The sequence below is a fragment of the Microcaecilia unicolor genome, chromosome 9 (genome assembly GCF_901765095.1).
Source record: "Microcaecilia unicolor chromosome 9, aMicUni1.1, whole genome shotgun sequence".
NCBI lineage: Eukaryota > Metazoa > Chordata > Amphibia > Gymnophiona > Siphonopidae > Microcaecilia > Microcaecilia unicolor.
In genome coordinates, this window is record NC_044039.1 from 44448994 (window position 1) to 44466974 (window position 17981).

At 41.9% G+C, this 17981-nt stretch overlaps 1 protein-coding gene across 4 annotated transcripts in view; it reads left to right on the forward strand.

Moving 5' to 3' along the window:
* RAD52 (RAD52 homolog, DNA repair protein) overlaps nucleotides 1-17981 on the forward strand; it is a 113236-nt gene that overhangs the window by 34483 nt on the left and 60772 nt on the right. For all 4 annotated transcript variants that reach the window (XM_030215122.1, XM_030215121.1, XM_030215123.1 and 1 more), the window contains 3 exons: nucleotides 7735-7853; nucleotides 7996-8071; nucleotides 9026-9243. In XM_030215122.1, coding sequence (XP_030070982.1) covers nucleotides 7735-7853; nucleotides 7996-8071; nucleotides 9026-9243 — 413 coding nt within the window. The remainder of the gene's footprint in view (nucleotides 1-7734; nucleotides 7854-7995; nucleotides 8072-9025; nucleotides 9244-17981) is intronic.

A 17981-nucleotide genomic window follows, 5' to 3' on the forward strand; every position in this document is an offset into this window, starting at 1 on the left:
GGTGTGAAGTAATGAGTCATCTAATGATTCTCACCTTTAATGGTGCTTCCTGCATATCTTTTGTTCTCTACGAGTGGTCCAGAGATGAGAGAAGTCCACACGTTTGCTCATCTGGTTAGTGTTAGGTTAGCGAGTTGTTGAAGGTTGTTGTGTTTATTCTGAGTTTCTCCTTCCTACTTGTCTACATAAATACTGAGGACCTAGACTGGATGCCAAGAAAGATATGTATCGGCTCAGCTTTCAGTTCTCTATCTCCACCTACTGGTTGATCTACCAACTCTCCCACAGGTTATGGAATAGTGGGAAGATATAATAGAAAGAAAATTATAAGGTAAGACCTAATGTCTCTTTCTGTTGCTTTGGCAGATATATACTGAGGTTTTCCTTTCAGCACCAGACCTTGTATCAATGAGGTTACTGGAAAGAGATTATTTTTTTCTCTACCTCTATATGCTGGTAGGAAGGGATAAGACTCACTTGTTCATAACGGTGCGGCTGTCTAAAGGAAAGGAAGTTATCAAGGTGAACATACCCAGGGATACTTGCAACTTTTTTATTTATTTATTTATTTGCAGGTATTTTTTTCCCAATTAAAACAACATATGGTTTTAAAAATGCAAAATTATGGGCTCCTTTTACAAAGCTGCGGTAGATATTCCCAGCATGTTAAATGCAACAAAGCTCATTCAATTTCTATGGGCTTCGTCGCATTTGATGCGCGGGAATCACTACCACCACGGCTTTGTAACGGGAGCCCTATGTGTGTTAAAACAGTCTCACTACCTTATCCTTGCCCCTAGGAATGCCACTACTGAACATGGATAGAAAGACGTGTTGTTCCAAAATATGGGGTTATTTTAGAAGCATTTCCAGATGTAAATAATGGCATTTACACACAGATTTCATGCCCTTTTAAGTGGTGATTTAAGAAAGCCACTTTTTAAACACCATGTGGATATTTCAGTGGGGCATGGTGAATGTGCCTTGGGTGAGACATAAATCTTCATGTGTATTCCCCATTTTACAAAGGGGATACATGCTTATGGGGAGGGGGAATTCCCCATTGTCTTACACCACCTCAACGGCATGTATGGATTTTTTTTTTTTTTAATTTGGAAAGAGTCTTTATTGAAACTGAAAATATTCCTGTACAATGAATAGTGCACATCAAGGATAACTGTATACATGTCGGCCAGAATTAAATCACAAAAACAGAACATCAATACCCCTGTACAACATCTCTAAACTAATACATATCCCACAGGAAATCCAAATCTGCCAACTGCTCAACAAGTGACTCCAAAGTTTTTGAAGTTTTTAACAATGTTTCCTAGCCCCCCCTCCCCCCGAGCCATCTCCCAACTCTTCCCAACCCCCCCCCCCCCCACCCTCCCTCCCTTCAACATTCACAGTGCTTCAGAAAAGGCTCCCAGATAGCCTCCCATTTCGCCTCCGTATGGCCCCGTACTGCCCGGAGTCTCTCCATTTCACATATATACCATAGTTTATTTAACCAAGTCAATGGTGGGACTGCAGGCAGTTTCCAACAACCAACAATTACAACTCTCGCCGCCACCATTACTTGTCTGACTAACAACGCTTGAGACTTTGTAAGACCTGGCATTTTTTTTGAGAATATAAAGTACTCAGGTGACCATTTAACAGGCCTTTGAATCCACCTTTGCAATCTGTGTTGTATTGCTTTCCAGTAGGCCTTAATTTTAATAGAAGTCCACCAAATGTGACCCATCGTTCCCCTCTGGCCATACCCAGACCAATACAGTGGTGAAACCCCAGGAAACATGTGCTGCAACCAAACCGGAGTCAAATACCACCGGTATAGCACCTTAACTACATTCTCCTGATAAGGAACTGAGACAGAGATCTTAGACCAATTATTCTCAATGAAGGACCAGTCACCCTCATCAGTAGACACCCCCAGCTCCTGTTGCCACCTCTCCCAGTGAGCATGATTAGGACCCAACCTTCCCCTTAAAAAGGAATACAAATAGGTAATAAGACCCTTTGTTGTTTTGGAATCTTCACAAAGCTCTTCAATAAAAGAGTCTTCCCGCACTATGGTGGCCTGGATCTCTCTGGAGGTAAGAAAATGTCTTAACTGACAACAGGCAAACATCTCATTAGGTAAAACAGTATACTGTTCCCTCAGAGACGCAAAAGAAAGCACACTACCCTCTTCAAATAATTGACCCCAAGAAACCAGGCCCAAGGATCCCCATCGACGAAATATTTCTGATGAAACACCAGGGGGAAAAAGTGGATTACACGCTATGGGCGACAACTTAGATAACACCGCTTCCGGCCTAGCAAACAATCCATCCCATTGAGTGAAAGTTGAAAGGATCGTGGGACACAAATCTTTGCATAACAACCTATATTTACTGGGAATCCACATCAAGGCCCTAAGCGGACAAGAACCCACTTCAGCCTGCTCCAACTTCACCCACAGCTTATGAGGCTGATCCTGAAACCACTCAAAAGCCGCTCGTGCTTGAGCCGCCTTATAGTACCACAAAACATTTGGCACTCCCAAACCCCCCTTCTTCCTATCTTTATACAATGAAGTCCTAGGCAAACAAGGATGCTTATTGGCCCAAACAAAACGGACCAATTTGTCCTGCATACCTGCCAAGAATCCTCTAGGAACCCGAATAGGAAGAACTTGAAACAAATACATCAGTCGTGGCAATACATTCATCTTTAAGACCACAGTTCTACCCAGCCAAGACAAATCAGTGTTATCCCACCTCTCTAAATCCCTATTGACCACCGTCAACAGTTTTGGATAATTAGCCGAGAATAACTCTAAAAGGTGTGGAGTGAGTGTAACCCCCCAGATAAGTTATTCCTCCCTTAACCCATTTGAATGAGAGAGAGTGCTGGAGCGATTCCACAACCGATCGAGAAATTCCAACCGCAAGGGCCTTGGACTTACTCACATTTAATTTAAAACCTTATCAATAGAGATCAAACAAAATAAAACATGGAAAAGAAAATAAGATGATACCTTTTTTATTGGACATAACTTAATACATTTCTTGATTAGCTTTCGAAGGTTGCCCTTCTTCGTCCAATCGGAAATAAGCAAATGTGGTAGCAGATAGTATATATAAATGAAACATCCAAGCATTACTTTGACAGTCTGACAGGGTGGGAGGGTGGGAGTGAGTAGGAGGTATTTTGACACCCATCAGACAGGACTTAACAAGGATCTGGGTTTTCTAACCCATTATAAACCATAAAATTGTATTTCTCTGTTTATCACCCTCCTCTCACCTACCCACACCCATCCTGTTAGAATATCAATGAAATGCTTTGATGTCCCCATGCATACCTCCTACCGCTTTGTACGAGGAATAAAGCCCTTCTGGTTTGGATGAATTAAGTCCAGCATAACCATTGCCAAACGATTAGCCAGTACCTTTGCTAAGATTTTATATCAGAATTTAGTATAGAAATGGGGTGATATGAGGCACACTCAGTCATATCTTTACCCGGTTTGGGTATTACCACTATCCAAGCTTCCATCATAGAAGAAGGAAATTCATCTCCCACTAGAATCTCATTTATGATTTCTGTCAAAATAGGTGCCAATTCCCCCTTAAAAGCCTTATAAAATTCATTCGGTAGCCCATCCAGACCAGGCGACTTTCCAATTGGCAGGTCCTTAATCACCTTAACAACCTCTTCCACTGAAATCTTCTCATCCATTGCCTCCCTCTGACCTAACGTAAGTGTAGGGAAAGAACATACCGACAGAAATTCTTGTGACTCCTCAGTACTAGACACGGTTTCTGAAGTAAAAAGCGATTGGTAAAACGACTGAAATTTCTCTCGTATGTGCCGTGAATTAGTCACCAACACCCCCCCCCCCCAACCACCACCACCCTCACCCTATCCCTCACCTTCAAGATAGTTTTATCAACTCTTGAGTGCCTCAATTTAAGCGCCAGAGTCCTACTGGGTTTATTACTAAAAACAAAATGGGAATGCTTCTGTTGGTCATTAAAGAACTTTAACTGATCAGAATAGACCTGATCCAATTTCAGGCTCAACGCCTGAATTTCCCTCAACGTTTTCACAGAATGAGAGGATTTATGCTTTTCTGATAACAAGGTCAATTGTGTTAAACATTTAGCCACCTCTGCCTTCTGCTGCCTAGCCCTAAAGTTAGCCTTCTAAAGGAAATATCCCCTGGAAAGTGCCTTGAGCGCATCCCATACAATCCCCAGAGTAAGTCCTGAGTTCACATTAAGCTCCATATACTCTTGAAGAAGCTTTCTATAGCCAGCCAAAATTTCCTCCTCCTTTAAAAGAAGAGTGTTCAGCGACCATCTCCTCTCCCTCTGCTCTACCCCCAACGAGGGAAGACTGACCCGTACCGGAGCATGGTCCGACAAGGTAACAGTACCAATATCAGAAGACCATCCATCATGTGTCAATGTGACATCCACAAAAATATAATCAATTCGAGAATACGTTTCATGTGAGTGGGAATAAAACGAGTAATCCCTGGCCCCTGGATGGGAAACTCACCATACATCCGAGATCCCTAAATCTCTAACAAACCCACTCAAAGCTTGAGAGAGCAAGACATCCCCCCACAGACGGTGGACCCGACCTAACTAGCACTGGATTATGAGTAGCGTTTAAGTCCCCCACACACACACACAATAAATTTCCCCTGAGGACAAGAATTAAAATGACCCACCAACTTAGTCAAGAATCCTTTCTGCCCTTCATTAGGAGCATAGATGGAAGCTAGTGTAACAGCCTGGTCTCCCAATACCACACTGAGAAGTAAAAACCACCCCTCTCTGTCTCTCTTCACCCGCATCTGTAGAGTGGAGTGCAACATAATGGCCACCCCCCTTTTCTTAGAGCCATCTAATGCAGAAGCACAAAATACAGAGGGATAATGAGGGTGACACAAGAACTTCTCATGATCCCTTCTTAAATGAGTCTCCTGGAGAAACACCACCTGTGGATGAAAATGCGTTAGTTCTTTAAACAATTTCTAACGCTTTTGTGGAGAATTCAGGCCTTTCACATTATAGGATAGAAATTTTAAATCTGCAGTCATGTCAAACCTCTGCCTAAGCCAGGAAGCCCCCCCAAAGCACCACCTGCACAAACAAAACTTCCCCCAAGGCAACCCAAGAAACCTCCCCTCCAAACCCTCCCCCTCCCCCCTTTCCCCTCTACCCACAATCATACCGCCACCAGACAGCGCCCCAGGGCCCTAAATCCAGGAAGCACTGCACTCAAACCAAATAGACCCCCACACACCTCACACATACCCCGATTACACCCCCCACTCAAACGTTATGCACCGCAACACATATCATGAAACCACCCTCCCGCACACACACTAACCTGTTTCCTCCCACATCAGCTAGAGTCCCACTGAAAACATATTTGACGGAGACATACAGTCAGGATGTCAATAAAACCACAGTCAAGTTTGTTTCCCTTGCTTCTTGGGCTTCTTCGATACTCTCTTCCATTTTTGTAACTGAGCTCTCGTCACAGGAGCCAGGCCACCCGGCGGTACCACAGAACCAGTCAGACCAGCTTCATGCAAAACCTGCCAAGCCTCTGCAATCCTGCGAAACCTAACCTGTTTATCACTGAATGTGAAACATAATGCAAATGGGAAAGTCCACCTGTACTTGATTTTTTCCTTTACCAAAATCTCCAGCACTGGTTTAGCCTTTGGGCTAAGGTAAACAAAGACACGTCCTGGAAAACCGACACCCTCGTATCATTGTAATCCAGTGATGGTAATTCGTGGGCTTTCAACCATATTTTCTCCTTAAGAGCATAAGATGTAAATCGCACTATAATATCCCTAGGTCGGTTATCTGTCGTTTTTCCAAGTGCTCTATGTGCACGATCCATCTCAACAGCTTCAGCTTCCAAGCTTTCTCCAAATATTTTCACACAGTGTCCTCACAATAGATGGTATATCCTCCATATTGGCATTCTCGGGAACTCCGCAAAACCGGAGGTTATTTCTCCGGCCTCGGTTCTCTTAAGTCATCTATTTTATACTGGAACTCTTCTGCTTGCTCAGTCAATTGCTTGAAATGAGATTCCACCAGCCCAGCTCGCTCATCTTGTTCCTCCACACGCTCTTCCAGGACCTCAGCTCGGCCCCCCCGAGCTCACGAATATCAATTCTTATAGCGTCCATGTGCTCTAGAATTTCTAGCTTGGAAATCTTGATACCTTCTTGTATCTCATCCAAATATTTTGTCAGTTCTCTGGAAAAGCCCTTTTTAGGTGCTATTCGCCTGGTATCAACATGCGAGGAGGCCGAGTCTGATCCAGACGAACGGTCCCGCGCGGGAGAGACAGGGCGCGAAAGGCCCCGCGCCGATTGCCTCGTCGAATATCGTTCTCCCTTCCTGAGTTCCATCGCCGAACTTTTACTCATCGCGACCCCAAAGTCACCTCAAATTTCCAGCAATCTGAGAGGGAATCGGGAGCGGATGGCAGCCGATGAAGCAATTTAGTTGCAGGAAAGTGCAGGAGCTAAAGTCTCAAGCGTTCATTCGTCTTCGTGACGTCACTTCCTCCTCCTGCATGGATTTTTTTAAAGTTCTCATTTCTGTCAGGGCTGAACAGAAAGGATTAATCTCCTTAATCCCTCATTTATTTCTGCCTCCCAAATGAAGAAAAAAGATAATTGCAGCCACAATTGTAAAATGGGATAGCTGCACATGGAAATTATGAATCACTGCTTCTTAATGGAAATGATGACACTTTTGCATGGAAACTGCCAGGTTGTTTTTTTTCCATGTATATATTTGCAAAATGGCTGTTCCTGCTATGCAAATACTTGCACACTCCTGTAAATCGTTACAGGTATTTACCAAAGGTTTCACATTTGGCAGAGCCTATAGCACAACACTGCTGGAATTTAGCAGGTCCCAGCCTGGATGTCTGAATTCCAATCTCAGTGTTATGTGTAAAATGAGCTTTTTAGTATACTTTCACTGGAACACAGGATGGATAGCTTTCAAACAGCAGATTTTATCTGTGGAAATAGCTACTTAAATAGAGAAATTGCTTTTGAGAATTGCTTTCTGAGATTATTATGAAATATACTGAAAATAAGACTGTTGTGATATTGAAACAGACTATATTTCAGGGAAATTTATAATGAGTTTTATATCCTTGGAGCAAAAATGTTAGGAAAATCATTTTTAATTCAGTTGGCAGTGAAAGTCCACCAAGGCTCTATCATTTCTGACTTATTTATTCAAAGTATTTAAAAGCTGTTTAAGTACTCCCACCATTAAGTATCTATTTAAATGGGAGACTGCTGTGCTAGTGTTCAAACAGCTGATAAGAGACCTTTGAGAAAGAGAGGTTCAAAACCAAGTGTTGTAGGTATAAGAAAATGTGCAGACTATTTATTACCAAAATATATTGGCAAAGCTAAAACAAATGGAACATATTGGGGTAAAAAATTAAAATATTCAAAGACAAAAAAGTAAACAAAGAAATAGACAAGTAGATACTTTGAAACTAGCTAGGATAACTTCTTTGGGTGCAAGAGAGAATTTCTGTGGGACTGAAGTAGGAAGTTTAACTGGTTTTCATACTTGTGTTGGAATCTGGCTGGAAATGAGGAGGAGCCAGACTGTGGCCCTGCCAGCTCTGTGGCTGCTATCCATTATTCTGTCTTTCATTGTTGCCTCACAGGATGGTGCATACCATGAAGATGTGGGATATGGTGTGAGTGAAGGTCTGAAGTCAAAGGCATTGTCTTTGGAGAAAGCTCGGAAGGAGGCTGTTACAGATGGACTGAAGAGGGCACTCAGGTGAGCATCAGTCAGTCAGCTCATTTTCTAACACAAATAGTGAATTCTAAAAGCTAACAACTTTATTATTATTAGATTATTTTCCCTTTGCAGTTTGGAATTTTCATATTATATTTGTGTGTGGTGTTTTCATCTTTTTTAGGTGCTTTGGGAATGCACTTGGGAACTGTATCCTTGATAAAGACTACCTCCGATCAGTGAATAAACTCCCTCGCCAGGTGAGTTGCACATGACTCAGATTCTATAATGATAGGTTAGACTTTTCAAAGAAGAGTGCAAAAACATATTTTATTACTTCAGAATAGTGCATGCTGCTCCTGATGGAAGTTATAACAACTTCTTAGCTCTTGGAATCATAGAATTGCTTTTAAGTTAGGGCAGTGGCTTTTGTGAAAAGATTATTGAAAAGAATATTCTGGACTAAATATCTGACAATTTACAAATGTGAGTAAAATAATCTTTGCCACTACAGCCTATAGTCCAATAGTTTCAACCTAAAAACCAAAGAAAGCCATTCAATATTCCATTTAAACCTTTTGTTTGTTTGTTTCAATAAATTTTTTATTGAGTCAGAGAATTATATAACAGTCAAACATTATGTAAACCATTACAATCCAGTAATATCCTAGGGGTTTACAAAAATTGCCAGCCACAGAATTTAAATATTGACCTGAAAGTGTAGAATCATGCATGTTATACCTTGTCAAATCTATTACCACACTGGTGATAATATTGGGGGAAGTGTGTTTTCATACGCTTTGGGGGTCTTGTAGGTCTATGGGTACTTTGTCTATGTAGAGTTTCCCTTTGAAAAACCCAAGGCAGACCAATGCAACTAGGATCTTAACTCCACATGCTTGGCAATGCATGTGAGGTAAAGAGAATTCAGGAATTTCACAATGCAAAGCTCTACTCCTTTTCTCCACAGGTAGAGGGGGCCAGTTTTCAAACAGTTTGTTTCCATTTGAAAATTACCCTCTTAGCTGGCATATTGTGAAACATACTTCACAGTGGACATGATGATATAAGCACCCTTTGGTCAAGTGCAGGAGTCCTTCCCAATGTTGGCCATCTTTCATTTTGCACTTGTCCCAACTGACCAGTTGTCAGTTGTTTGTTTCAGGTACCTATAATTATTTTTGGTTTAGGTATTGCACTTTTATTTCTTTTAGTTGCCTCCAGAGCTTGATCTGACACTGGTGAAAAGAAAGGACTTTGAGCCGTCAGTGGAGAATTCGAGGTACTGCAGCTTCATTCAGGACCAAAATGCTAAGGTTCGACTTGCTTTGGAATCTAAACTCCAGCAGCAGTCAAAATCTGATTCATCAGCTTCTAAAGTTCAACCACAAGGGATGTCACCAAGCAAGCCTGAGCAAGAAGATGCTTCTAGGTGAGAATGTCTTGTCCTAGGTTTCTGACTGTAGGTTACAGATGACTTTGGTTATGTTACTGATTCTACTTCTCTGTCCCCACTACCATCCCATAAGCAACTATATCACACTTCCTCTTGCTTCTGTGTGCATGGCATCATGAAAAGTCTTTTAGTACTCGATGGTGGAGTAAGAGTGTCAAGTGAATAGATGCTGACCTGTATTCCTGCTCACTTGGATTCTCTTGGAGCTCCTCATATTGCTGTCGCTTGCTTTCATGGGTTTTTGCTTTGGGGAATTTGATGAGAATCATCCTTTCCAATATGTTCTGCAGATCGTGATGGTGGGTTCTATTTATGGCTTTTTGTTTTTCAGTAGCAGGAGATTAACAACCCATCCAACAGTAGGATGAACAGAGCCATTGGCTCAATAGGACTGAATGCTGAACCTGATTTCAAGTCCTGGTTTTCTCTTGCTAGTCAAATTAGTCTCCAGTGGTGTAGATTCAGGGTGCTTAATGTTAGATGTAAGCACAGAAATGCTGACTATAGGAGGTACTGCCCCTCTTCCCCCCCCCCCCCCCCCCCACCAAGAATTGTCAATCAAAACAGAAACTGCTGTGAGTTCTCAGATATATTTCTTACAGATCTGATATGACTATATGCAGACTTGTTAAATATTAAAAATTCTGAAGTGATGACTCTTGATTCAGTTGGAAAGTTATCCTGGAATTTAAGCAACAATTCCTAACACACCAGCCCTGTGAAGGAATGCAACAAAGTATTTTATGAAAGGAGAGATCATCATAAATTATTCAAGCCATCTTACAGCCATATTTTCTGCTGTTGATATAGGTTAGAACTCATATTCTGATCACTAGTACTATCCATTATAGTTCTAACTGTTTATAGTAATTTAGTCTGTTACACTTGTATGAACTATTAACAAAAATATTGTGTGTACCAGTGAAAACTCGCTTTAAAAGCTTTCTTCCCAAACTTCAGTGTTGTCACTGCAAACTTCAAAATAAGTTCTAGAAGCATGGCAAAGTACTCACCTTACATTGCCCAAAGAGCTCCACATGGCCCCCAAAACTGTCTGCATTGAGTTTCTTTCACACTGCTTCAGTGGCTGGAGTACTGCAACACAATCTCACTGAGTTCTTTTCCACAGTTCTATGTCAAATATTTGCTGTTCTAGGTAATTGCAATGCCATAGTTCATTTCTGTTCTAAATATCTTCAATGGCACCATGGCATTTCAGTGTTCTAGTAACATTTTAAGCCTCACCCATTGCAATTTATTTAAACTTTTTTTTTTAATTTGTAGAAGCACTTTATGGAAAATCCAAGTAACAGAATAGTAATCTTACAATGAGAATAACAAGCATAACCCCCCCCCTAGATTTTCCAGAGAAAAGGAACAATAGCAAGCTTCTATATTTTAACACAAGTATTTTTATATATACCCCCCATGTCCCCACAAACCACACAAAGTAGAAAATCCCCCCCCCCCCAGCTCCCATCTCCTTCCAGTAAAATTTAAGTAATCACAGTAGCAAACAAACAAATTCCCCTGTCCCCTAAACAGAGTAAGCCTTCAAGAATGGAGCCCACAACACCTCCCACTTATGTAAAGTCTTTCTCTTCAATACAGCCTAACACTCCATTTCTCAAATATACCACAACCTGGTTATCCATTGGATCAAAGAAGGCACAGTGCGGTGCTTTCAATGCCTCACCAAATTTAGGCAAGCTGCATGAAGGGCCTGTCTAGCCAGCAAAGACTGCAAACGAGTTAGACCTGCAGGTTTTTGACCCAATAAGAAGACAGACGGGTGCCATTGCACTGGACAAGCAAGCCACACCTGTAGACGAGATTGCACAGCCTTCCGGTATGCCTGTGCCTTAGAACAAGTCCACCAAATGTGACCCATAGTACACAACATTGCACAGCCCCTCCAACAATTCAGAGAAATACCTAGAAAAATATAGTGTAATCTCGCTGGAGTGAGTTACCAGCAATAAAAAAAACATCACATTTTACTTAAGGGATTCCGACAAGGAAGACCTCAACAGGTCCATAGTAAGCCAATCATCAGCAGAAATGGTGACACCCAACTCCCTCTCCCAGTTGACTCTGTGTAGCACATACGTCTTAGTTTGTCTAGTCAAGTAAGCATAGAGACAAGTGACAAGCCCCCGGGTACTCTTGGAGTCCTCACAAAAATCCTCCAAATAAGACTCCTCTTGCAAAATGCTAGAGTGCACCAACGGAGTGTTCAAAAAATGCTTCACCTGTATATAAACATAATGGTCAGAGGACAAGAGCTGATAATCTGCAGATAAAACATCAAAGGAAACAATATCCTCTTCATCAGACAACTGACCCCACGTATCCAATCGCCGCTGAGCCCAGCGGGTGAAAGAACTTATGCCCATCCCCGGAGGAAACATTAGCTTATGCGCAGAGTATGCCAAGAAAAGGAAGAATATGAAGCCATAAATAGCAAATCCCAGTAATAAAAAGTGTTAGACATACTGGGACTCAAATCACCAGGCATACTCCTATAATTTCCCGAAAGCCGTGAGGGCCCACCAAGTGTTGTTCAAGATGAATCCACAATTTATGATCAGCAGCATGGAACCACTTAATGGAAGAACAGGCCTGTGCTGCACAATAATACCAAAACAAGTTAGGAACCCTCCCCCCAGCCATTTATGCTTATATAAAAACGCTCGGGGCAAACAAGTTTGTTTGTGGTGCCACACAAAATGAATAAGGCAATCTTGAAGACCAGGATCTAAGTAATCGAAATGGGAGAACGTGGAATAAATATAACAAACAAGGGAGTACATTCATTTTAAGAGTCACAATCCTACCATGCCACGAACATTCCACAGACACCCACTAACATAGTAACATAGTAGATGACGGCAGAAAAAGACCTGCACGGTCCATCTAGTCTGCCCACGATAAACTCATATGTGTATACCTTACCTTGATTTGTACCTGTCTTTTTCAGGGCACAGACCGTATAAGTCTGTCCAGCAGTATTTCCCGCCTCCCAACCACCAGTCCCGCCTCCCATCACCGGCTCTGGCACAGACCCCATTATAAGTCTGCCCTCCCCTATCCTAGCCTCTCAACCACCAACCCCTCTTCCCCCCACCACCCAATTTCAGCTAAGCTTCTGTGGATCCATTCCTTCTGCACAGGATTCCTTTATGCCTATCCCACGCATGTTTGAATTCCGTTACCGTTTTCATGTCCACCACCTCCCACTGATCCAGGTCACGAATCAGTGCCCTCTGAAGAGCAGGGTAGCTAGCCTCAAAGAGGCCCCGGACATTACACAAGGGTTGACCCCCAGGTAACGGATCTCCCGAGAGTTCCATTTAAACAGAAAAGAAGAATGCAAAGTGTCCATTAAGCTAGGTGCCAACCCAGCGTCTAAACCCACAGACTTAGTTGCATGCAACTTATCTCCCGAAGCCACCAAATACGCCACAATCTCTTTCATTAAATTAGAGATAACAGGACATCATCCGCAAACAATGCTATTTTAAATTCCGAATGGCCACTGCAAGGAGTTCCATAACAATAGCAGACAAGACGGGGGGGAGGGGGGGACGGCTCTGATGAGTACCTTGGGAGAGAGAAAGTAAACTAGAATTCCCACCATTAATCCAGACACAAGCCTTGGGCGAATTATAAAAAGCCCCAATCCAACAACGATAAAAGGACCCTACCCCGAATTTATCCGTAACCTTATCTAGAAAGCCCCAATGGATCCTGTCAAAAGCCTTTTCTGCATCTAAGCCTAAAAGGCACATAGGAATACCCAAGACCTGAGACACATGCAGCAAGTCCACCGTCTGACGCACATTATCCATCACCTTACACTGGGCCACAATTACCAGCTGGTCTGGATGTATCAAAGTAGCAAGCAACCCAGCTGAACGATTGGCTAAGACTTTAGCGAATAGTTTTATATCTGTGTTTAGAACAGAAATGGGGCAGAAAGATATACAATCTGTCTTATCCTTATCAGGCTTCGGGATGACAGCCAACCACGCCTCCATCATCAACGGAGGCAAGGATGCACCCTCCCTAACTTTCAGAATTAATAAAAAGTCAAGATAGGTCCTAACACCACAGCAAATGCCCCCAAAAACTCATTGTTGAAACCATCGAGGCCAGGAGATTTTCCAGCTGGCAAATCTTTAATAACCTGGAGAACTTCATGCACTGTAACTGGAGCCTCCAAAGTCTCCCTTTGCGGAGAAGACAATGCCAGCAAAGCCTGAGCAGCTAAATAATGGTCTATATCCTCTGACTTGATGGCATTATCTGCTGTATATATAAAGTGTGATAGAAATTATGAAAGCGCTCCCTAATCTGAGAAGATTTAGTCAGGAACAACCCTCCCGAGTCCCAGACATTCAAAGTCTACCTATCAGCCCTCGCCCTCCTCAGCTTAGTTGCTAAAAGGCGACCTGGCTTATTACTACATTCATAATGTGTTTGTTTCTAATGTGCATTAATAAATTTCAACTGATGGTCATACAGAGCAGCTAACTCCAGTCGAACTGCCTGAAGTTTCCAAAGGTCCGACACCAGCTCTAATGCCTTGTACAGAGCCTCCAAAACTCCCAGCTGTTCAAAACACTGAGCCATACGGACCAGTTGTGTCTTATTTCGTTGACTAGCCTTCTGGATAAAGAAGCCCCGAGAAACAGCCTTAAAGGCATCCCCCATACAATACCCAGTGAAGGTCCAGAGTCCATATTAAGATCAAAGTATTCTTTCAGCACTTTTATAAAGTCCTTGCATAGCTCAGAGTCCTGTAACAGGACATTATTATAGGACCATCTTTGTTCTCTGACCTCCTCACACAAGGAGGGAACGGTGGCCCACACCGGCATATGATCAGAGATAGTAATATTCCCTATAGAGGAAGAGCATCCCACATCATACAGTGTCTTATTCCAAAAATTATAATCTAACCGTGAGTACATGGCATGAGAGTGAGAATAAAATGTATGATCTCGGACAGATGGATGACCAAATCTCTATACATCATACAAACCTAAGCCATCAACCAGGTTACCCAGAACTCTGGACATTGTATAGTCAGCAGAAGAAGGAGGGACAGAGCGGTCTAAGCCCAGCTGCATGGTAGCATTAAAATCCTCAGCCAAAATAATCCCCCTAGCAAAAGCCTAAAGAGCCAATAACAACTGTGCAAAAAACTGGCCCTGATGTTCATTTTGGGTGTATACACTAGTCACCTCCTCTTGTTCCAATAGTACATGCAAAAATATATAATAACGCCATTCAAGGTCACGTTTAACATGCAAAATTTGCACCTGAACATTTGTATGAAACAAAATTGGCACCCCACTTAGCCCCATGTATGACCAATGCACAATATACATTAGGATATCTAGAATGAAACAACAAGGCCTCATGTTTCAAAAAATAAATTTCTGGTTTAAAAAAAACCCCACGTGTGATTGCCCCTGAAGCGGCTCTCGAAAAAGAATATGTCATATGTAAGGGGAATTTAATCTCTTAACATTGTAAGTAGTAAGCTTTAAATCGGTCATCTAATCTCAGCAAAGAAGCACAAAATATAAAGAGAACGAAAGCATGAGAGGAACAATAGCCAGAATAACAATGGGAGAAACAACCCCCCATCCCCAATGACCAGGTAACTTCAGCTCACCCCCCTCTGTGCTCCAATCCTAACCATCCAGAACCCCGTTCAACCCAACCACACTTCCACCATCATCCCCACAATCCCAAATTAACCCAGAGATCCCAGGGGTGAGCAAATGAGGGCATAAGTCTCTATAGAACCAGACTTCCCCTACATCCACTCCACATTCATACAACCCTAAGCAAGTAATTCAAAATTCTCCCTATCCAAACAACTACAACCACACCAGGCCAACAGAGATCAAAAGGAGAAAATATGCAAATACACAATTAAAACAACATCAGAGCAAATACATATTCCCAAATCTCCTCTCCCTCTGTCTCCCTCACTTGTATGTAAAAAAGTCAGTGGTAGTAATACCCAACAGTCAAGGAGGGTGCACAGTAGAGCTCAGGCGAGGCTTTTTCCTTTGAGTATTCTCCACCCTATGCCAGCACTGCAGCTTCTCACAGGTTGCTGGTGCAACAGTACTCAGAGGGTGTGCTGTAGGAGCGAAGCCTGCCTCATATAAAATCTTGCAAGTCTCTCCCAGTTAGCGGATCTGCGGCATTTTGCCCAGCACAGTAAAGTTAAGAGCAAAAGGAAACATCCAACGGTATTTAATGTGGGCTGATGACAAAATATCCAGAACAGGCTTCATCAACTTCCTTTGTTGCAAAGTATACGAAGATAAGTCTTGGTACACACAGACCTTGGTCTCATTATACATCAACTGAGTAGTCTGTCTAGCCTTGGTCAAAACCAATATCTTTATCAGGGTAATGCGTGCCACAATGTCCTGAGGAGCAGAGTCCTGTGGTGTGCCCAGTTCTGTATGAACTCTTTCAAATTGAAGAGATGGTCCATCGCCATCAGGTCCCAAAAGCTTGCATACATAGGAATTTTATAATAACCCTTACATCCTCCATCTCTCCCCCTTAAGAGATCCCCCTGAAGCACAGATTTCTATGTCGTCCTCTGTTCTCCAGGTCATCTATTTTATATAATATCTCTTTGTGATGTGCAAACAGCTGTGAAACTCGCTGCTGCGAGCTACAAAGAGAGTCCGCTTGTTGCTCCATTTTGGTTTCTAACTCGGCCGCCCAGGTCTTGCAAGTCCACACTGAGATGGTCAATAACGGTTGACAGTGTCCACTCGGGAAGCGTTAATTTCATCCTTTATATCAGCAAGGTAACACTTCAGTTGCTGCGAACATCCAGCATCATTCTTGTCTGCTCTCAGAGAATCCACCACAGAAAGGGTGATGAGTCTGATTCTGGCTCCTGACATGATACCACATGGTGGCGCAGCATTTTCACTGGAGTCACTGGACTTAGTAGTGGACATCACCTTCTCCTTTCCAGGACAATTCTGGGATTTTTTCATAGTGCCACAAACACTCTTCAAACCTCTGTCAATCCCGTGCAAAACATTCAGCCGATGGATGCAAATAAGGGGAGATTCGCTCCGGAGTTTACAGAAGGAAAAGAGCTAGGCTGCCATCAAGTCCGATGATGTCACTTCCTCCCTTATTTAAACATTTTTAGCCTGTTTCAATCTAAGCGGCATACATAAGATGAAAAACACATGTTCACTACAATTCACAAAAAAATGTAAAATATCCACCTGACCCATAGGGGCTCATTTTCAAAAAATAAGTCTTCAGTGTTTCTTAAACTGCTGCAATGTTGTACTGTGCCTTAAATACCTAGGTAACTTATTCCAAAGCAATGGTCCAGCAACTGAAAATGAAGCCTGCCTAGTCTCTATATAATGTATGTCAATCAAAGATGGTATAAACAGTTGTCATGAATTATCAGATCTAAGTGATCGTTCTATGCTATGAGAGACTTACTACTCGCCTGCTCTCTGATTCAAGATTCAAAGTGAGTTACAGTGTCTGAAAACAATACTGATAACAATCATTCAGGAAATAACAAAAACCAAACTGCAAAATTCAAATAAAAAAAATTCACACCCCCTTTCTTAAAAAGAAAATACGTTTTCAAAACCTTCAAAACAATAAATATTCAAAGAACATAACTCTAGAGGGAAGAGCATTCCAATGATGAACATCTAAGAAAAAGAAAGAACGGGAAAATACAACTTTCAGCTGTATGCTTTTAATTGATGGGAATGCTAACGTTAGGTAATTACAACTCCAACATCGGTCTCTGAATTTTAACAAACTAAAAGATTGAGGTCCACCTACAGGACCAATACCATTCAAAAACTTAAAAACAAAACAAAGCATCTTAAACATAATTTGAGCCTGAACTAGTAGCCAACGTAAAGTCTTCAGTAACGGGGTAATATGATGCATTCATGATTTCCAAAATGTTAGCCTGACAGCAGAATTTTGAATCTTCTCTTTTTTTTTTTTTTTGGTTGCGGCACTGGTGTCCTGGATGGGTATTTTTTCCTATTGACGTAATAAATTTCATTCTCTGATGCTCTTAGTGTGCACTAGGGCTAGAGGGGTTTTTTAAAAGAAAAAAAAACTTTTTTTTTTTTTGTCTGTTTGGGACATATATATATATATATATATATATACATACAGTCTTTGTCACCCACAGCTCATAATACTCTTTGAAGACTTTTCAGGTGCTCCAGTGCAGAATGTCTATTCCCCACCCCTTCATTTTTTTTCTTTTTTTTTTTTTTTTAGGGTTTTTGAAGGTTTTCTATTTATACCAGGAGGTCTTAAGAATACAGGCCACTTGATTATGCTTTGTCTTCCTAGGCTTCATTGTGGGAGTTTATTGTGTGGGTAGTGGGGTGGGGGTGAATGACAGTTGTAAAATTTATTGATCATTTGTGTTCTACTTGTGTGTTATCCTTCTTTACTGTTTTGGCCTTAATAAAAATAATTTAAACATAAACCAAGTTCACTGGGAATGGGTGAGAAAAGGCCCAAAGTCATTAATAACCCTCAAGAATGCAAGACATCAAATACCTTTATAGAAATGGTTGGAAAAGGGTAATATCTGGAGAGCTTTGTATACCAGTGCCCATAATCTGGGAAACAAATTTCTGGAAATTTCTGGATCTAGA